The 17,357-nt window shown below is 46.1% G+C and overlaps 1 protein-coding gene across 20 annotated transcripts in view; it reads left to right on the forward strand.

Annotated features, from left to right (window-relative positions):
• Positions 1–17,357, forward strand: part of SPRING1 (SREBF pathway regulator in golgi 1) — a 321,466-nt gene that overhangs the window by 21,494 nt on the left and 282,615 nt on the right. For 2 of the 20 annotated variants that reach the window (XM_073790123.1, XM_033836937.2), the window contains one exon: positions 7,970–8,286. The exons of 16 other annotated variants lie outside the window; for them this stretch is intronic. In XM_073790123.1, the coding sequence (XP_073646224.1) occupies positions 7,970–8,017 (48 nt within the window). In that variant the 3' untranslated portion in view covers positions 8,018–8,286. Of the gene's footprint in view, positions 1–7,797; positions 7,913–7,969; positions 8,287–10,080; positions 10,254–17,357 lie in introns of those variants that run through there. 2 more of the 20 variants (XM_073790126.1, XM_033836932.2) reach the window with 2 other exon arrangements.

Below are 17,357 nucleotides of genomic sequence, written 5' to 3' on the forward strand. Positions count from 1 at the left end.
GCAACATTCAGCGTCCAGTCAGCTTACACAGACATGAAGAGGAACAGGTGGCCTCCGAGGGCCTGAGTGGGGAACAACAGCGGTTGTGTTTGTGTGGCCAACTACGTGTCCCGGCAGCCCCTCGCCACGTACCTTCAATTGTACAACTCGATTCGTGTCTGCTGTTAGAGCTGAACTGCTGGACTTTTTAAAAATAGAAGTACAGCCTTTAATATTATAATAAACAAAACAACTGGCCAGTTACAACCAGCGGGCCCTGCAGTCAGTCAAATGTTTGGATAGGGGTCCAGCTGTATTGTTTCTCAGGACTGTACAGTCTGTGGGCTCAGAGGAACCAAAACATATCACTGCTAGAAATGCATTTTATTTCTAAGAGGGTACTTTCCAAGTTTTTGGTAGGGTCAGTAGTTCCTCAGGTCTTTGGACTTTCTAAATTCATACATTTTTTTATGCAGCATAGAGTAGGCAAGCTCTCATCAGCTTACATCCGGTTATCAAAATCAGAAGTGTTTGCTAAATGAGAAAAAGTGGTGTTGGCTATCAGTTAAATTCAAGATTTCAGACTATGTTGATCACATGTCACTATTACTGAGGGAGGAGTGTGTGTGTTTATAAGTGTAACAGCAAAATGAAGTCTGTGAGTAGCATCCTAATTTTACTGATGAGAGCACAGGCATTAATGACCTTGAGTAAATTAACCTCTTCTGGCTTTGGTTTCCTCATTTGTCAGAGGAGGGTGATTGCTAAGGTATCTTGCAGATCCAAAATTCTGATTTTTGTGCCAAAGATCCTGCCACGTGTTAAAGCAAGACCAGAGCCCAGCGACTTGGTCCTTGGCTTTGATTTTCACTGGGTAAGTGGAGACCAGTTATCTGGAGCCTGTTTTCTTCAAATCAGGGCTTCCCCTTCTCTCTTGAAGATTTCAACTGGGGCTCACCACTTTTTGCCTTTTTCTCCTCAGATTTTCAATAGAGACCATATTCGTCTCTGCTGGGACCAACTTATTATGTATTGCTGCTCTGCACCTGTGAAGACAGCTGCTGTGTTTTCCATCATAAAAACAGCTGCCTTTTGGCAGGGAAGCCCAGAATGTGCTATGTAGCTATACCTTAATACAGTGCTAAATTATTTAGGCATGCTTAACCCGAGATGCTCAGAGCATCTTGGAATTCCTATTAAGGGCTTCTGTAGTCATCGCTCAGTAAAAGGTTTCCCTTTCATTTCTTTCGTGATTACTAGGCAGAAACCTGAAAATGTAGGGAATTACATTTTAAAATATAGAAAATTACAAAGATACTAAATTGTGCCACAATAGTCAGATCCCCAGCCCCCAAATATAACCACTAATTAAAGTTTTTATGTAAAGTTATCTTTTTTCGTACATGAATGTGTATTTTGTGTTAGTACATAAATAAAGGTAGAATCCTGCTGTACATAATATTTTAAAAGTTCTTGTTGTGTTGGCTTAACCTAACTATAGCTAATTGATTTACGGAGTGGGAAAAGTACACATTTTATTTTTTTAATTTTTATTTATTTTTAAATTTTTATTTATTTATTTTTTTAAAAGTACACATTTTAATTGTGTAATCTGGCCTCTAAAATAAAGCCAGGGTAGGATTGAAAGCCCTTTTGGAAATGCATACAAGTTTGTCATTGCATTTCTGCATCCCTTTTCTATCTGATTTTTACACAGTGGGGAGACAAGTCTTTGTGTTCTTCACAAACAAGTTACAGACATTCTATTTCAGCCAGAGTTGACCTGCAGGAAATGTGCTGAGGTCAAAGCCTGTCACGGCAGAATCCCACTTTCCTGAGAGAGCTAAGAGAAAAAGATGGGGGGGAGCCCCACTCCAGATCTCTGAAGTATGTCATTCATTTCAGTGAATCACTACAGAATTAAAAAAACAAAAAAATATATAAAATGCCTGGGAAGGACACATGGGGACCGTCTTTCTGGATGTCTAGTTTGGGGAAAGGATGAGCTGAGCTCAAAGCAGCCAAGTTTCCCCAAAAGCCAACTCTGCTTTGTCAAGTTTGTGGCGCATGTGATGGTTTTTGAGGGCAGGAGGGATGTCGTTTTCTAAAGATGTTCCCAGATGCTCTGTGGGCTGCTATTTGGAGCTGGAATCTTCTCTGCTCACCTCCATAGTCCCAGAGGCCTAGAGTCCCCCCCCCCCCCACCCTGCACCCCGCACATGCTGGACTCAGTTTCTCTCGGGAGGTTTTTGTCTGGGCAGCAATCCAGGGCGTGCTCCGAGAGCTCAGGCCCTGACACCCGTGCCCCTCCTGAGCTTTGCCTGTAGCCTGCTGAGTGCCAGCTTGGAGGCCTGAGATAAATAGTCTTGCAGCTGCTTAGCCGTCAGCCGGGCTCATTTATTTGACACAAATAAGCTCATTGACCTGATTTAGCGCAGGGAGGAACTACGGAGTCAAGTCCAGTATGATCTTAAAGCCCTGTCTTTTCACCGCAGCCTTTTCAGACCTTCAAGGATGGCCACTGAATTAAACCATGGTCGTGGGCACTCTTTCAAGGAAAGAAGGAGGAAGAGAGTTAGATGGGAGGAAGAGGAAGGGGAGAGGAGAGAAGACGGAGGTGCCAGGGGCACAAAGAGCAGTTGCTGTCTGTGCCACTTGGTGGCACCAATTCCTTAGGTTTTCTGTCCTCAGCATAGTCCTTGTTGGGAGACTGTGGGACCTGTGCCTGAGTGGGTTCCCTCTCCTTAAGACAATGAAGGACCATCTGGTAGTGACGACAAACCAAGACTCTTTCCAGGGCCCGTCGATTTTGTGCACAGGGACTCAGAGGAGTATCCCTTGCAAGGAGAAGGAAATAGATCTGCTGCTGGTGCCCTCGAAGACACCAGGCTTAACTCGGTGCCCGTGACTGCCCCCTTCTTCCTCCTCTCCCGTTCACCGAGGCAAAATGTACAGTAGTCTCTTGACCATTCCTGCCCAGACAAAAAACATTTGCACCATCACTTTCACACGGCACTGTCTTCTGAGGCTGGTATTCTTTCTCATCTTCATTTTAAGAACAAGGCTCTGATGCTCAGGTTAAATTTTGCTCCAGGTTATACTGTTAGATGCCAACTTCAGAGCCCTGGAAGGTGCATGCGGGCCCAGCCTAGGAACACTGTGATAGCAGCGACTGTCTTCCTATCATTTCTGGCGCTAAAGGCCTCTTATTTAATCCTAACAACCACGCTTATGTGATAGTAGGTCTTTTTATCCTCATTCTAAAGAAACGAACTTGGATTAATTTCTTCGCGTAGGGGAACACTGTCTTAGTGGTTTAAACCAGGATAGTGACGGAACCCAGATCTTTTTTTGCTCTTGGACCTGGACTTTTAGCCCCTGTGATGTAGTGCCATACTGGGCTCTTGAGCGGTGAGAAGGAGGTCCTCGGTGGAGGAGGGGTTACTTGCTCTGCAGCTTGCTGTTAGACCTTGGGTTTGGATCATCCTTGATTTAAGCAGAATGTTTCACCTCGCTGCTAGTCCTGCCAGGAAGGGTTTTTGAATAATGCATTGAAAGGGGATCTTAGCCTTTCAGCACAACCCAGGTGAGAGGGCTCTATCTTAACATTCTTTTTCCCACTGAGCAGAGTCCTTATAATGGGCTGAATTGTCTCCTTCCAAAATCCGTATGCTGAATTCCCAACCCCAGTCCATCAGAATGTAACCTATTTAGAGAAAAGGCCTTTGAAGAGGTGATTAAGTTAAAGTGAAGCTGTGAGGGTGGCTTCTAATCTAATAGTACTGTGCCCTTCTAAGAAGAGGGAGAGACACCAGGGCTTCAGGAAGGCAGCCGTCTGCAAGCCAGGGAGGGCCTCAGGAGAAACAAACCTACTGACACCTTCATCTCGGACTTCCAGCCTCCAGAACTGCGAGAGAATAAGTTGCCATTTAAGCTCCCCAGTCTGTGGTATTTTGTTATGACAGCCTCACTGACTGATAAAATCCTTGAAGGAAATGATGCTGAGTTCTACGCAAACCCGAAGGACAGCACGGCGTAGGGAGCAACACTGAGCTGCGTTGCTGAAGCCATCTTGGCTCCAATGTGTCTCTTCTTTTCTGGGCCTGTTTGCCCATCTGTGAAAGTGTACAGGGGAGCACGTATGAGGGTCCTTCCAGCCCTGGCATTCCAGGATTCTAGTTGGTAGCTTCAAGACCTGGAAAGTGCTGCTTTAAACCTGTGGTGTTTAACTGCAGGGAGATTTTGCCCCCCAGGGGACATAAGCCAATGTGTGAAGACAGTTTTGATTGTCACGAAGTGTGTGTATAGAAGTACTGTGGGCCTCTAATTGAGGCACAGCCCCCACTGTGTTTTGAAGTGGAGAAACCCTGGGTTAAACTTCGTTGCCCCTTGAATGGTGATGATGTGGAATTGCCAGCCCCAGTCATTCATTCAGCACGTATTTACCTGGCATTTACTGTGTGCTTAGCTCTGTGCTAGGGAGTACAGAGAACTGGAAGACAGTCTTCTGGAATTTAAAATCGAGTTGATCCTGAGCCTCTGGTTTTGGGAACATAGTACCTAAACATTCTTAGGTGTCGATGCTACTGTCCGCCTTAGGATAAACTGTCACTTTGGGTTTCCAGAGAAAGTCTTTTATGCTTGGACATCCAGGAACCATTTATTTAGTCCCACCTCATTCATAGACCTACACTAGTATAGCTTGTTTCTTTTCAAAAAGGATTTGAGGAAACTCTATGTATTTGTATGTAGTACTGATTAGTAAAGCAAATTAAATTATAACCAGTTTAAAATAGAATGCCGACATGCAGTTGTGAGACAGCAACACAGTTGATGCATATACACTATATGCATTTTTCTAATTTTTCCGAATTATAAAGTGACATGTTGCATTATAGAAAATTAGAGAAGAGAATAAAAGCTTTCATAATCCTTCCATTTGTAGATCACCATTATTTGGTGTGTATCTCTTTTCATATACATGCACATATATTAATATATTTAACAAAAAAGAAAATTGTGATCCTATTTTACCATTTTGTAACCAAATGAATGACCCTCTAATGGGGCTTTGACATCTGATTTGGTGATCACAAGGCAGAGAAAGTGGCCTGCATGCCAGGCTGGCTGTGGAGTTACAGAACCAAGGTCACTGCCCACCAAGAATGCATTGATCCAGGGAGGTGGGTGAAGGCCCACATTTCATTTCACAATTCCAGGGGGCATCATTCATTTGGTAACAAAGAGAATGGTGTGTTCCACGCCACCCCTTGCCCCTCCCCCTTTGTGTGACCCAGCAGCCCTGGAACTCTATTTTTGGTAGCAGCTTTGTTGAGAATACAATTCACTTACCATGCAGTTCACCATCTGAAGTGTACAATTCAGTGATTTTAGTATATCCACAGAATTGTGCAGCCATCACCACAATCAATTTTAGAACATTTTCATCACCCCAGAAGGAAGTCCCATACCCGTTAGCTATTGCCTTCCCATTTCCCCCCAGTCCTTCCAGCCCTAGATGACCACTAATCTACTTTCTGTCTGTAGATTTGCCTATTCTGGACATTTCATATAAATGTAATCATACAATATGTGATCTTTTGTGACTGGCTCCTTTCACAAACATGAAAGCACCATGTTTTCATGGTTTGTCCAATTATAGCATGTATCAGTACTTTGTTCTTTTTTAAAAATTTATTTTTTAGTTGAAATATTCATACACCATACAGTTCACCCTTTTTAAGTATACAGTTCAGTAATTTTTCCTATTCACAAAGTTATGCAGACACTACCACTAATTCCAGAACATTTTCATCTCCCCAAAAGAAACCCCATACCTGTTGGCAGTCCACTCCTCATTCTTCCTCCCTGCCAGCCTGTGGCAACAATTAATTTACCTTCTGTCTCTACGGATAGACCTATTATGGATATTTCATATAAATAGAATCATACAGTATGTAGTCTCTTGTTACTAACTTCTTTCACTTAGCATGTTTTCAGAGCTCACTTATGTTGTAGCATGTCTCAGTACTTCATTCCTTTTTATGGCTAAAGAGTATACCATCATATGAATAGACCACATTTGCTTATCCATTCATCAGTTGATGGGCATTTGGGTTGTTTCCACTTTTTGGTTATTGTGGATAACGTTGCTGTGAACATTTGTGTATAAGTTTTGTGCAGACAAATACTTTCTGTTCTAGGCATATACCTAGAAGTGGAATTACTGGGTTATATGGTAACTGTATGTTTCATCTTTTGAGGAACTGCCAGACTGTTTTCCAAAGCAATTGTACCATTTCACATTCCCACCAGCAGTGTATGAGGATTCCAGTTACTCCACGTCCTTGCTAAGACTTGTCATTGTCTGTCCTTTTGATTGCAGCCATCCTAGTGATGATGAAGTGGTATCTCATTGTGGCTTTTGACTTAGCATATCCCTGATGCCTAATGATGTTGAACATCTCTTCATTTACTTAGTGGCCACATGGACATCTTCTTTAGAGAGATGTCTATCCTAATTCTTTGCCCATTTTAAAATTGGGTTGTCTTTTTATTCTTGAATTGTTCGAGTTCTTTATATATTTTGGATATGAGCCCCTTATCAGGTTCATGATTTGCAAACATTTCTCCCATTCTGTGCATTGACATTTCACTTTCTTGATAGTGTTCTTTAAAGCATAAAAGTTGTAATTTTGATGAAGTTCAATTTAACTAGTTTTTCTTTGGTTGCTTGTGCTTTTGGTGTCATATCTAATACCACTTGATTTTTAATGAATGATAATATTCCTTGGAATAGATGTAACATAAAGGCATAATTATTTGATACTAACTTGCATAATGTTTTAATGCCCTTATCCCTACCTCCACCCCCAGTAACTTTATTCTGGTGATATCTGGAGTTAGACCTCAAGCCATTTGCCAATTTCGTCAGATCCCTGTAGCCTTTGTAAACACATCATTGTTCCTCATGTCTCTTTTTCTCCCCTGGAATGTGCTTAGCGATGCCCAGACCTCTGCAGTGCAATTGACAAGGTGCACAAGTCTCCAAGTAGCACAACTTCAGGTGCCCTTTGTCCCTGTGATTCCATCGCCAACGTTGCACTAATGCAACCTTGTGGGACCACGTCGCCATCTTCTGGCAAAGATGGGAAAGTGCAATGCCAGGAACTTGAACGTTCTGTGGAAGGTCTTTTCCTTTTTTCCCTTCTCCGTGGTAGATTGTCAGGTACCAACTAATTGTTTTCATTCTGACCTGCTTTTGTTGCTTTAAAAGGTTTTTCCACCTTTGGAGGTAGCGTTTAAAGATTCAACCACTTATGAAAACCAAATCTGTTTTCTATAAGGCAGGGAAGCTTGTGTGTCTCTCATTCTACAGGCAGTTCCCGGCGTGTGAAACATTTCATCATTGAGTAGAAAGCAATACTTTACCTTAGGTGGGGAAAGGAAAATGAATGCAAGTCATTTCTCTTGTCATATGGGTCACATTATCATATTTGTTGAGTCCCTGATAGTCTAGGACTCTCAGGTGTATCATTATACCTTCTCCCAGCCCTCCCAGGTATACCCAGGTGTATGTATTGTCCCTACTTTGCTGATGAGAGTGAGGCCTTGGAAAGATAAATGACTGACCTTTGTTTTCTAGGACAGAATGGGCAAAAACTTTTTTTTTAATGAATGGTAGAATGGTCAGGAGGTGAAATCATTAGTATCCAGTATAATGCCTTATACTGTATTTTAATAGGTCTTTATTGAATGAATGAAAAAAGTAAATTCTGTGCCCTGACTCCTGACCTACTTTCTTTTCACCGCATCCAGCTGCTTCTCCTGTCGTACATGCCTCGTCATTTCAACAAATATTTGCAGTGTTGTTCAATGAGAGAACAGGTGTTTATAACTTTCAACCTTTAATAAAAGGAGTAAAAATGTGATTTTTTAAAAAATGTGCAGAAAAACACACAGATATTCATACCAGTGTTGTTCACAACAGCCAAAAAGTGGAAATAATCCAAATGCCTGTCAGAAGATGAATGGGTAAACAAAAATGTGGACTATCCATACGATGGAATATGATTCAGCCAGAAAGGAATGAGGTCCTGACACAAGCTACAGCATGGATGGCCCTTGAAAACATGATGCTGAGTGAAAGAAGCCAGTCCCCAAAGACCACATGTTGTATAATTCCAGTGCAGCACATGTTGGGGTGGCTGCACAACTCTGAATATACTAAGGATACACTTGAAATAGGTGTGCATTTTATATTTATATTATGTCCCAATAAAGCTGTTTCTAAAATGTGTACAAGAAGCTTTGCAAAGGGCTGGTGTGGGTGTTGGGGAGAGGTGTTGTGCTTGGGACCCCCACGGAAGAAGTGGAACCCAGAGTGGAGAGCCAGGCTCAGCCAGAAGGACCTGAGCTTAAACTCCAATTCTGCCCCTGACAAGTAGCGTCATTTTACCCTAATACTTAGTTGCTCTGGAGTTTGGTTTTCTTATTTGTAAGACAGGCATGACAGTACCCTCCTCACAGGCTCTTTTTGGCTTAAATAGATTATGTATGTAAAGTTTCTTGCACATGCCGCGTTCAGCAAATACTCATTTCCGTCTTCCAACCCTGAATTGCTATGATTCTGTGACTTTCAGGCTGTGAACGGGCTGTTAAGCCCTTTTACCTTCAGAAGCTTCTAGTGGGCAGTGCAGATGAGTGGATCCAAAATGTGAAATGAGGGGTTTGGACTAAGCTAAAAGCCTGGCCACTTGCAGGAGTCTGTGGTTTCCTTGTTTAGATGCCCTAAGTTAGCGGTCTGCTTGAGCCCTCTGTGGTCTACACTGCAGGACCCCAGTCCTGCCCATGGCGGTTTGTGAGTCTGTGGGACACACATGCATTGTCCTCTGATTCTGAAAGGCCTGTGCAGCATCTGTAGGCAGGGCCCTTCTCCTGTCTGCTGGACACCCCCAGCTCTGCCTCCCCAGTTCCTTCTTCAAGGGGCCGATTGGCAGAGGGGCCTTGTTGTAAGGGGGACGCTGGGAGTGTTTCCAGCAGCAGAGTTTTTCTTTACCTTCGTAAAGCAGTTTTGTTCTGGATGAATAAGGACCCTTCAAGCTACTCCACACAAAGGCAGATAAGCATGTACCAGTGAGGCTGGGGGAAAAATGGAAGGGGGTGTCTAGAATGTCTCTGCCACCCCCAAGCTGACAAGTCACATCAGTCCTGCTGTCGGACACCTCAGGACCAGAGGAATTGACTTCATTGGTGGCCCCTGACCCCTCCCAACAATCCTAGGCAACCCCGGGACCTGGCGAGCTCCATCCCTGTGCTCTTCCTTGAACTAGAGGCCTCACCCAGTGGGCGGTGCGCAACACAGGGGAGTGAATTCTGAACACGGAATTTTCAGATTGGGTGGTGGGGCCTGGGGAGGGAGGGCTGTTGGGGATGAATTGCAGGGGAAGGCAGGTCCTGCGATTCTTATGAAAATGAAATAAAAGGGAGAAAGAGTCTATTGGGTTTTGACATTTCCTAATTGTCACTTTTACACTGGGGGAGTAAATTCAAATTTCCTGCTTTTTAAAATTATATAACCTTTCTCCTGTCCAAGGACACTTATTCAGAGGCCTTCATTTGGGGTCTTGTGCTAATAACCGTAATGAGACTCTGAGAGGAGAGCTGTGGGGCCAGGACCGGAATGGGGGGGTTTGAATAGGGGGAACACCGGTTAATGGGGGTCGGTCCTCCCTTCTGGCCCTCAGTAGGGGGAGCGTTGTGTGGCAGCACTGACAACGGAGTCTCGAAAGACATAGTGAAACACAGCACAGCATCCCTGCAAAGCAGGTAATGTTTCCCACTTTACACAGGAGGAAACGATCCGTGAGAGGGGATGCAGTTTACCAGGCCCAAGGAGCCAGGAAGTGGGGCTCAGACCCAGCCCTGCATTTTGATGCGATGCAATGGCCTTAGGCAAGAAGTGACTTAAAATGAAGGCCGTCTGTGCTCTTTCCCGGGCCCTCTCTGCCCTTCTGCCAACAGCATGCCCATGTCTAGGCTGAGCCCCTTGTCCTATACAAAGGTTTTCTCCCCACATGGGTGTGCTGGTTCTTGTTTCAGCCTAGAGTGCAGAATCTCAGAAGCCCTATTGATGACATAGACACCTGGAGATGGATGCATGAGATAAGCCTGGTCAGGGCCAGGGGCAGTTTGACCCTCCCAGGTGGAAGATCATGGTCAAGGCAGATGTGAAGTGCAGGAGTCAACACACTTTCTCTGTAAGGGGTCTGAAGGTAAGTATTTCCAGTTTTGAAGTTATACGGGCTCTGTTATAAATGTTTAACTTTGCTGTCGTAGCTTGAGTGCGACCAAAGACACTATGTACACAAATGGGCTTGGCTGTGTTACAGTAAAACTTTATTTACACAGGTCGGGGGCCAGATTCGGCCTGCAGGCTATAGTGTACTGACCTCTGGCTTAGCGAACCAGTCTTAATTGGTCAAACTCCCTTCTTAGTGTTGTCCTTTATTTAGAGACAAAGTGCTAGAAAAGATGGAGTCTTTTCAGTGGTCCCTAGAAGGTTGCTAACAACCATGAAAGGCCACCTTCGGAGAAAGACCTCCACCAAGTGAAAGCAACAGGAGTTCAGAGCTTTTACCCTCCAGCAGATGCTCAGAAATGAAGATTCTACTTTCTTCCCATTGTCCCTCAACGGAAGGCTGGGTGTTTTAATTAGCTAATGTTGGCAAATTGCTTTGAAGAAGATTGTAAAACATTCGTGCTACAAGTGCCAAGAATCCTAATTAGCTTTCCTTAAAGATACCACCTGGAAGTGTGATAGCTTGTTGCTAGAGGTCCGAGCGGACCCAAAACCGGTTTTTAAGCAAACACAACTGAATACAATCGGATCTCTACATTGACGTCACATTTTCTTCCTTCTGCCGAATCTGATTCCAAGCAGCTGGGATATTAAACCATGAAAGTCTGCTAGCGACAGGGGCATGAAACAAATTAACCCATCCATTTGTTGCCGCCGATGTTGCCTTTTGGATTTTTAGCTTGTGCGTTGGAGGCCCTGCCCTGGCGTGTCAAGGTTACAGGGAGGAGGAGGCTGGCAGCCACTTAGTCATACAGCAGGGCTGGCTCCCAGGTCCCCCAGTCTGAGAGAGACATGTATATGCTGTCGCTCTTAACAGCTGGATAATGAATTTGCTCTCCAACACTCTTGTTTCATGTGGTGGCAGCGGCGACAGCAGCAGCATCTGATCTGTGTCACCATCAGAAGCAAGTGAGATGTAGTTAATATGGACCTTAGCCACTGACATGCATTGATTCGGAATCTCCAGGCTCTGATGAAGTCCTGCTAAATTGGTGGGGCCGGGCCCTGTGTGAGAGGATGTGGCAGGGGGCAGGGATGGGGAGGGATTCCTCAGCCTCACCACTGTTGACATTTGGGGCCAGATGATTCTTTGAGGTGGGAGGTGGGGAGGCTCTGCTGTGCACTGTAGGACGCTGAGTAGCATCCGTGGTCTCTACCCACTAGGTGCCAGTAGCAGCCCTCATTCCCAGTGGTGACAGCCCACAATGTCTCCAGACACGGCCTAATGTTCCCTGGAGGGGACAGTCATCCTAGTTGAGAAACACTGGATTAAGGGGAGGAGGGGGGCATGGAGTCATGTTTTCCAGGGATGCACTTGGACCAGGGACCTAGTGGAAAGTGGGCTCCAAGCATCACTCTTGACTCCTCTGTCACACCCTCATCCAATCCATGAGCAAGTCCCAAAGGCTCTACCTTGACGGCGTGTTCTGCACCAGACCACTTCTTGCCACCCCGCCTCTCCTGCTCTTGTTCAGGCCCCTGCGTTTCTGGCCTAGATGATGCTAGCAGCCTCCCAGCTGGTCCTTCTGTGCCCCTTTGCTCCCCATAGGCAGAGGGACTCTCCGGAAAGGTAAGCAAGAGCGTCTCAGCATCTTGCCAGGAACCCCCAGGCTCCCTCGCACTTACACTGAAATCCCTAGTCCAACCAGGTGCTGTGCCCTGTGTGCGCCTCCCCTCTGCCCATAGACGTCCTTCACTCCCCTGGGTCTCTGCTCAAATGTCCCTCTCCAGGGGCCTTCCCGCACCCCTATCCTGAAGAGCACATCTCTGTCTTCTCTGCGCTAGGGGTCCTCAGCCTCAGCGCTAGTGACATTTGGGGCCAGACGATTCTTTGCAGTGGGGGCTGTCATGGGCATTATAAGATGTTCAACAGCATCCATCTCCCTTCCCCACCAGATGACAGTGGACCCCCCCACCCAATTGTGACAACCAACAATGTCTCCACGCATTGCCCACTGTCCCTTAGAGGCAGCATCGCCCTGGTTGAGAATCGCTGCTGTCCTGCAAGTGTTTTTCTTCACGGCGCTCTCCGACAGGGCATCCTGTTTGTCTTCTTCACTGGAATGCCAGCTTTAGGAAGACAGGACTTAGATTTTTCCCCTTCTATATTCTCAGGGCATAGAATAGAGCTTGGGACATAGTAGGTGCTCCGTAATTGTGTTGAATGTTATGAACTGCATGCTTCTAAGCAACCTGTGACGTGATGGGGTCATGGATTGGGGCAGGACTGACCGGCAGAGTGTGTCTTACTGGTTATAGACATCGAAATGCTGTGCCTTGGACATCTGCAAGCTCTTTAAAGCACAGAGAAATCTTTGGGAACCCTAAGCCAGGGCTCTGGTGGAAGGGCAGCTACAGAGCCCCTCCCTGGAAGCGCTTATTCCGGGGATAAGGTGCATTTTCCAGGGGCACCCAGATGAGCCTGCAGACCACACTTGAAGAGACACTAGGCTCTGTTGAGAGTAAATGGTTTCTGGCCAGCAGACGTTTCTTGAACTGAAGGGTTTGTGTGGTCTGGAGAGCCAGCGAACATTCTAGCTTCTGTTTGTGGGTGTGTTGAGGATTTCTTTCCTGGCTACAGGTGGTACCTGGAACTTGGCTGATGAGAGCGATTCTCCTCCTTTCCTTCATCCCCCTCTCTCAGCATCACCAAGACATCCAGATGGATGGCTCTGGTTGGGTGTGGTGAGCCCTACGAACACAGCCATGCATCAGCGTCATGGGGGGGTTGGCCGTGTGCAAAGCCACTTCTTCCTCCTTCTGGTGCTACTCTTCTAGCTTCTGGTGTTTGCATGTTATTTCTCCCACCCTCTCTTCATAGCGGAGGGGACATACTGTAAAGTGTAGCAATTATGAGAAATCTGACTTCAAACTGAGACTCCTCCACTGGCCACGTGACTTTGGCAAATGACTTAACTTTTTAAAAACTCGGTTTGCCCATCTCTACAGTGGGGATAATACCCAGTTCTCTGTTTCCTCCTGAGGATGCCATGAAATGAGCAGGGTTCCTCACCTGGCCTGGCCAATGTAAGTCCTCACTGAGGAGTTGCTGTTGTTATTTCCTGCCTACCAGCGGCGCCTTCCTTCAGCCAGCTCAGCCCTCAGCAGGGTTCACCTGCCTCTTCCCTTTTCCTCTCGAATTTGGCTCCTGTTGCCTCTTTGGTGTCATCGTCCCCACTAGCAAGCAGCTTCCCCCTCCTGACTCTCGCCCCCTCTCCCTCCCTTCCCAGCATGCGTATCTCATCACTGTGATTACACCGTATTAGCCACCGTGATTGTTCCATGCCTTGGCACCTCATTACTGAAATAAAGTTAACATTAATGGGAGTCCTGCAGCTAATCCCTCTGCTCACCTCTCCTGAAAATGCATTCCAGTGATTAGCAGGAGAGACACATGCATATATTCATTTTAAAACTGTTCCCCGGCTTCCCCCCTCTCCCTCCACATCTCCTCCTCAGTCACTGCAGAGACGGAGGCCAGGGGGCCTTTTAGCTGCCAATGGGTGGAGGAGGCAGTGAAATCCTTCCGAACTGGGGCAGGCAGGATTTTGGGAGCAGCCAACTTTTCCCCCTAGAAAAGAAACGCATTGGTTTTTTTAGGGTGGGTGCAATTAAAAACAAAACCAACCCACAAACAAAAGGCCTTAGAGTGAAACAGACTGGGGGTGTGTCCTAGTCTTGCCACTTTCTCCTAGGAGACCTCTGTAAAATTGGTTTAACCTTCCTGAAGTGCAGTTTCCTCCTCTGGTGAAGGGGAGGATTATGTCAGATGAGGAATGTGGAAGAGCCTAACGCCTCAAGGATCGCTTTCCTCCCCTCCCCTGGCCTGCGAAACCAGAGGTCGGGGGTGTCCACGGGGCTCCTTGAGGCCCCCAGTGTTGGGATGGTGCTGAGCACGATGAAGATGAATTTCCCAGTGACGTATTATTTATAAGAACTTGGGTGAAACTCACTCCATCTTCCTGCCCCCTGCCCCGGGGAATCTGCAAATCCACAGACTGACAAATACCCTCCCTCATGGGGCTCAGGAGCTGGGCTCCTAGGTCCTCTCCTTTCCCGCATTTCCTCTGTCCTGATTAAAACTGGGGCCAGGATGACTCCCCCCGCCCCCGCCGTGCAGCTCCGCCTCGGCAGCAGCCAAGAAAAGGGAGCAGGGGAACAGCAGAGGGAGGCGTGGGGCTGTAATGAGATTCACCGGCGCCCTCACTCACCCTCCGTGTCAAGGAGACATTTTCAAAAAGGTTTGACACAGCATCCTCGCAGAGCCCTTTGCCAAAACGCAAGGTGGAGGCCCCCGGAGTACTTTAAGCCGGCTTCTGTTAACAGAGGGGCCCGTCTGCATATTATAATCACGCCGCTCCAATTCCCCGTTAAGCAGCTGTTCCCACAAAGAGGGACAATAGCTCAGCCCCACCCCTTTGAGAGCTGATTTCAGTCTTGTCTTTGCCGGTGCCAATTCTTTGATCAGTTTTCACTTAGGATCTGGAGGGCATGTTACAAAGTGCTTTGGGATGGCTGCCAACAGGCGCCTCACTGGAGCATGACAGGGGCCCAGAAGTGTCAGCGTTGGGAGAGAGACAGAGCTCACAGGATGCCTTTTAAAAAATAATTATATTTGAATTTTAAAAGCAATCTTCATATATGTTAGTAGATTCATTTATATGGAAAGCTATGCCAGTTCCTCTACCCTTTTAATATTTGATGTTGCATCAGCTTCCTTCACAGTTGGGATGAGCGTTCTCTGGCATCTTGGAGACTTTGGGGACTCCTGGGTTAAAGAAAAAGCAATGAGAGGCTGGATACTGTCATTTCTTTCCCATTCCTCATTGGCTCTCCTTCCTCCCACCCCTCAACCAGATGCCTTGTTTCTAAATTGATTGTAGAGGATCCGAGGGAGCAAGGCAGGAAATGGGGGGGGGGGTCCAAAATACACTTGGTTTGTTGGTGGTGGGAGGGCAACAATATCTATCATTTATTTTATTTTTTTATTGTGATAAAATATACCTAATATAGAATTTACCATTTTAACCATTTCTCAATGCACAGTTCAGTGTCACGAAGTACATTCATATCGTTGTGCAGTTTTCACCACCATCCAGCTCCTGAACTCTTTGCATTTTCCCAAACTGAAACTGTACCCATTAAACACTCACTCCCCTCCCCGCCAGGCCTTGGCAACCACCTTTCTACTTTCTGTCTCTATGGCTTTGACTTCTCTAGGTACCTCATGTAAGTGGAATCATGCAATATTTATTCCTTAGTGTCTGATTTCTTTCACTGAGCATATTGTCGTCAAGATTCATCCCTGTTGTGGCAGGTTTCAGAACTTTCTTTTTATAACTGAATAATATTTCATTTCTTTATATACTACATTTGCTTATCCATTCATCAGTTGACGGCCACTTGGGTCGCCTCCCACGTATTGAATCTTACAGTTTCCAGCCGGCCACGTGAGGTGTTTGCCTACCTACAGACATCGAATTTAATTCTCACCAATGCCATTTTATGGTTGAGGAAAGGGAACCTGGAGAGATGAAGGGGCTTGCTTGAGGTGACTTGCTGTTAATTGGTGGGGCTGAGATTTGGTTTGGGGAATGTCTCACTCTAAAACTATAGTTCTCAAACATTCCAGGATTGCTTAGGAGGTTCCTGGGCCCTGTCTTGACCTATTCCGGTTCAGAAAGTCTGCAGTAGGACCCAGGACTTTGTGTCTTAACAGGCACCCTTCTCCAATACAGGTTATCAGAGAACTAGAGTCTGCTTAATATGTGTGAAGTCTAGGGTTTTGACAGCTATCCTATATGACCTTGTTCCTAAGGGAATTGGAGGCAGCTTTCCCCCAAACACTTTAAGATAAACAGACGTGTTCTGCGTAAAGGGAGAGTTGGGAGAGACTTCTGCATGCAGTCCATAAGGCATTCATACACAGGGGCATGTGTGAGGGGCTGCGGTTTGGGCTGCATGGTCACCTCTGAGCTTCCTAGCAGCCCAAGCAAGGAGTAAAACAAGATTAGCCACAAGATGTATCCAGCTCACAACATAAAACATACCACCAGGAGCACAGCTATTGTGTGCATTTGGTCTGAGGGCTCCTCACTGAGAAGACCCCGTGCTGTGATGGAAAATAGTCACAAGCCCCCCTGAATCAGTTTGACAGAACTGTCGTAGGGCTGTGTCTTTAGGGCAAACTGAGGTGCGATGCTAACGAACCCTCCTGGTAGAGACAGACCTAGAGAAGACTGCACTGAGCCATTTCAAACCTGCTTTCTGCAGGGGTGTGATAGAGTTCTTCGTGTTCTAAAACAGATCCCTTGGCTTTTTGTTAGATTGCTGGCCTGCCTCGGCAGCTCCATTCTTTCCAGCTCCTCTCCTGAGCCTGCAGGTCCCCCTGCCCTGGAGAAAAGAGCCCAGCGGGGGGCCTCTGCTGTAATGACTAGGATGCTTGTCTTTAAAGTTTGCAAAGCCCTTGGCCTCCAACCAGTGGCCAGTGTGGCCCTTCTCTCCTTCGGCATGCAAGAAAAGCTGCTGTCTGGTTGAGTGAGCTCTGCTATAAATCAAAGTGTCACCACTTAGCCAGTAGAAGTGATTTAATTAATCCGCTGTGTTGTCCCCTGAGCATCACTCCACCTGACTGCTAATCAACTTCCATCAGCAAGAGGAAAATACAGGCCCTCTTTTACTGAACCGCATTGCATGAGATGAAGGAAGAGAGGGAGGGGGAGAAAAAGTTAATTGCGGCACGGGAGCTCAAACTGTCACAAGAAAAAAGTCTCTCGTCTGGCATCTGCCTCTTAATACACTGTTGTCCCGTCTCGGGTGAGCTGCAGGAGAGGACCACATTTCAGTGATATTAATAGAGACATTATCTATTGTCCATATCTATTTATAAGAAATAATATCCTGCCTGGAAACCCTTGACAGCTGGCATATTGCAAAAAGGAACTGTTCTTTTTATCATGCACCCAATATTTAGACCTTAAAAAAAAAAACCCACACAAAACCTTCATTGATAATCAGA

This window comes from Tursiops truncatus, chromosome 13 (assembly GCF_011762595.2).
Source record: "Tursiops truncatus isolate mTurTru1 chromosome 13, mTurTru1.mat.Y, whole genome shotgun sequence".
Classification (NCBI taxonomy): domain Eukaryota; kingdom Metazoa; phylum Chordata; class Mammalia; order Artiodactyla; family Delphinidae; genus Tursiops; species Tursiops truncatus.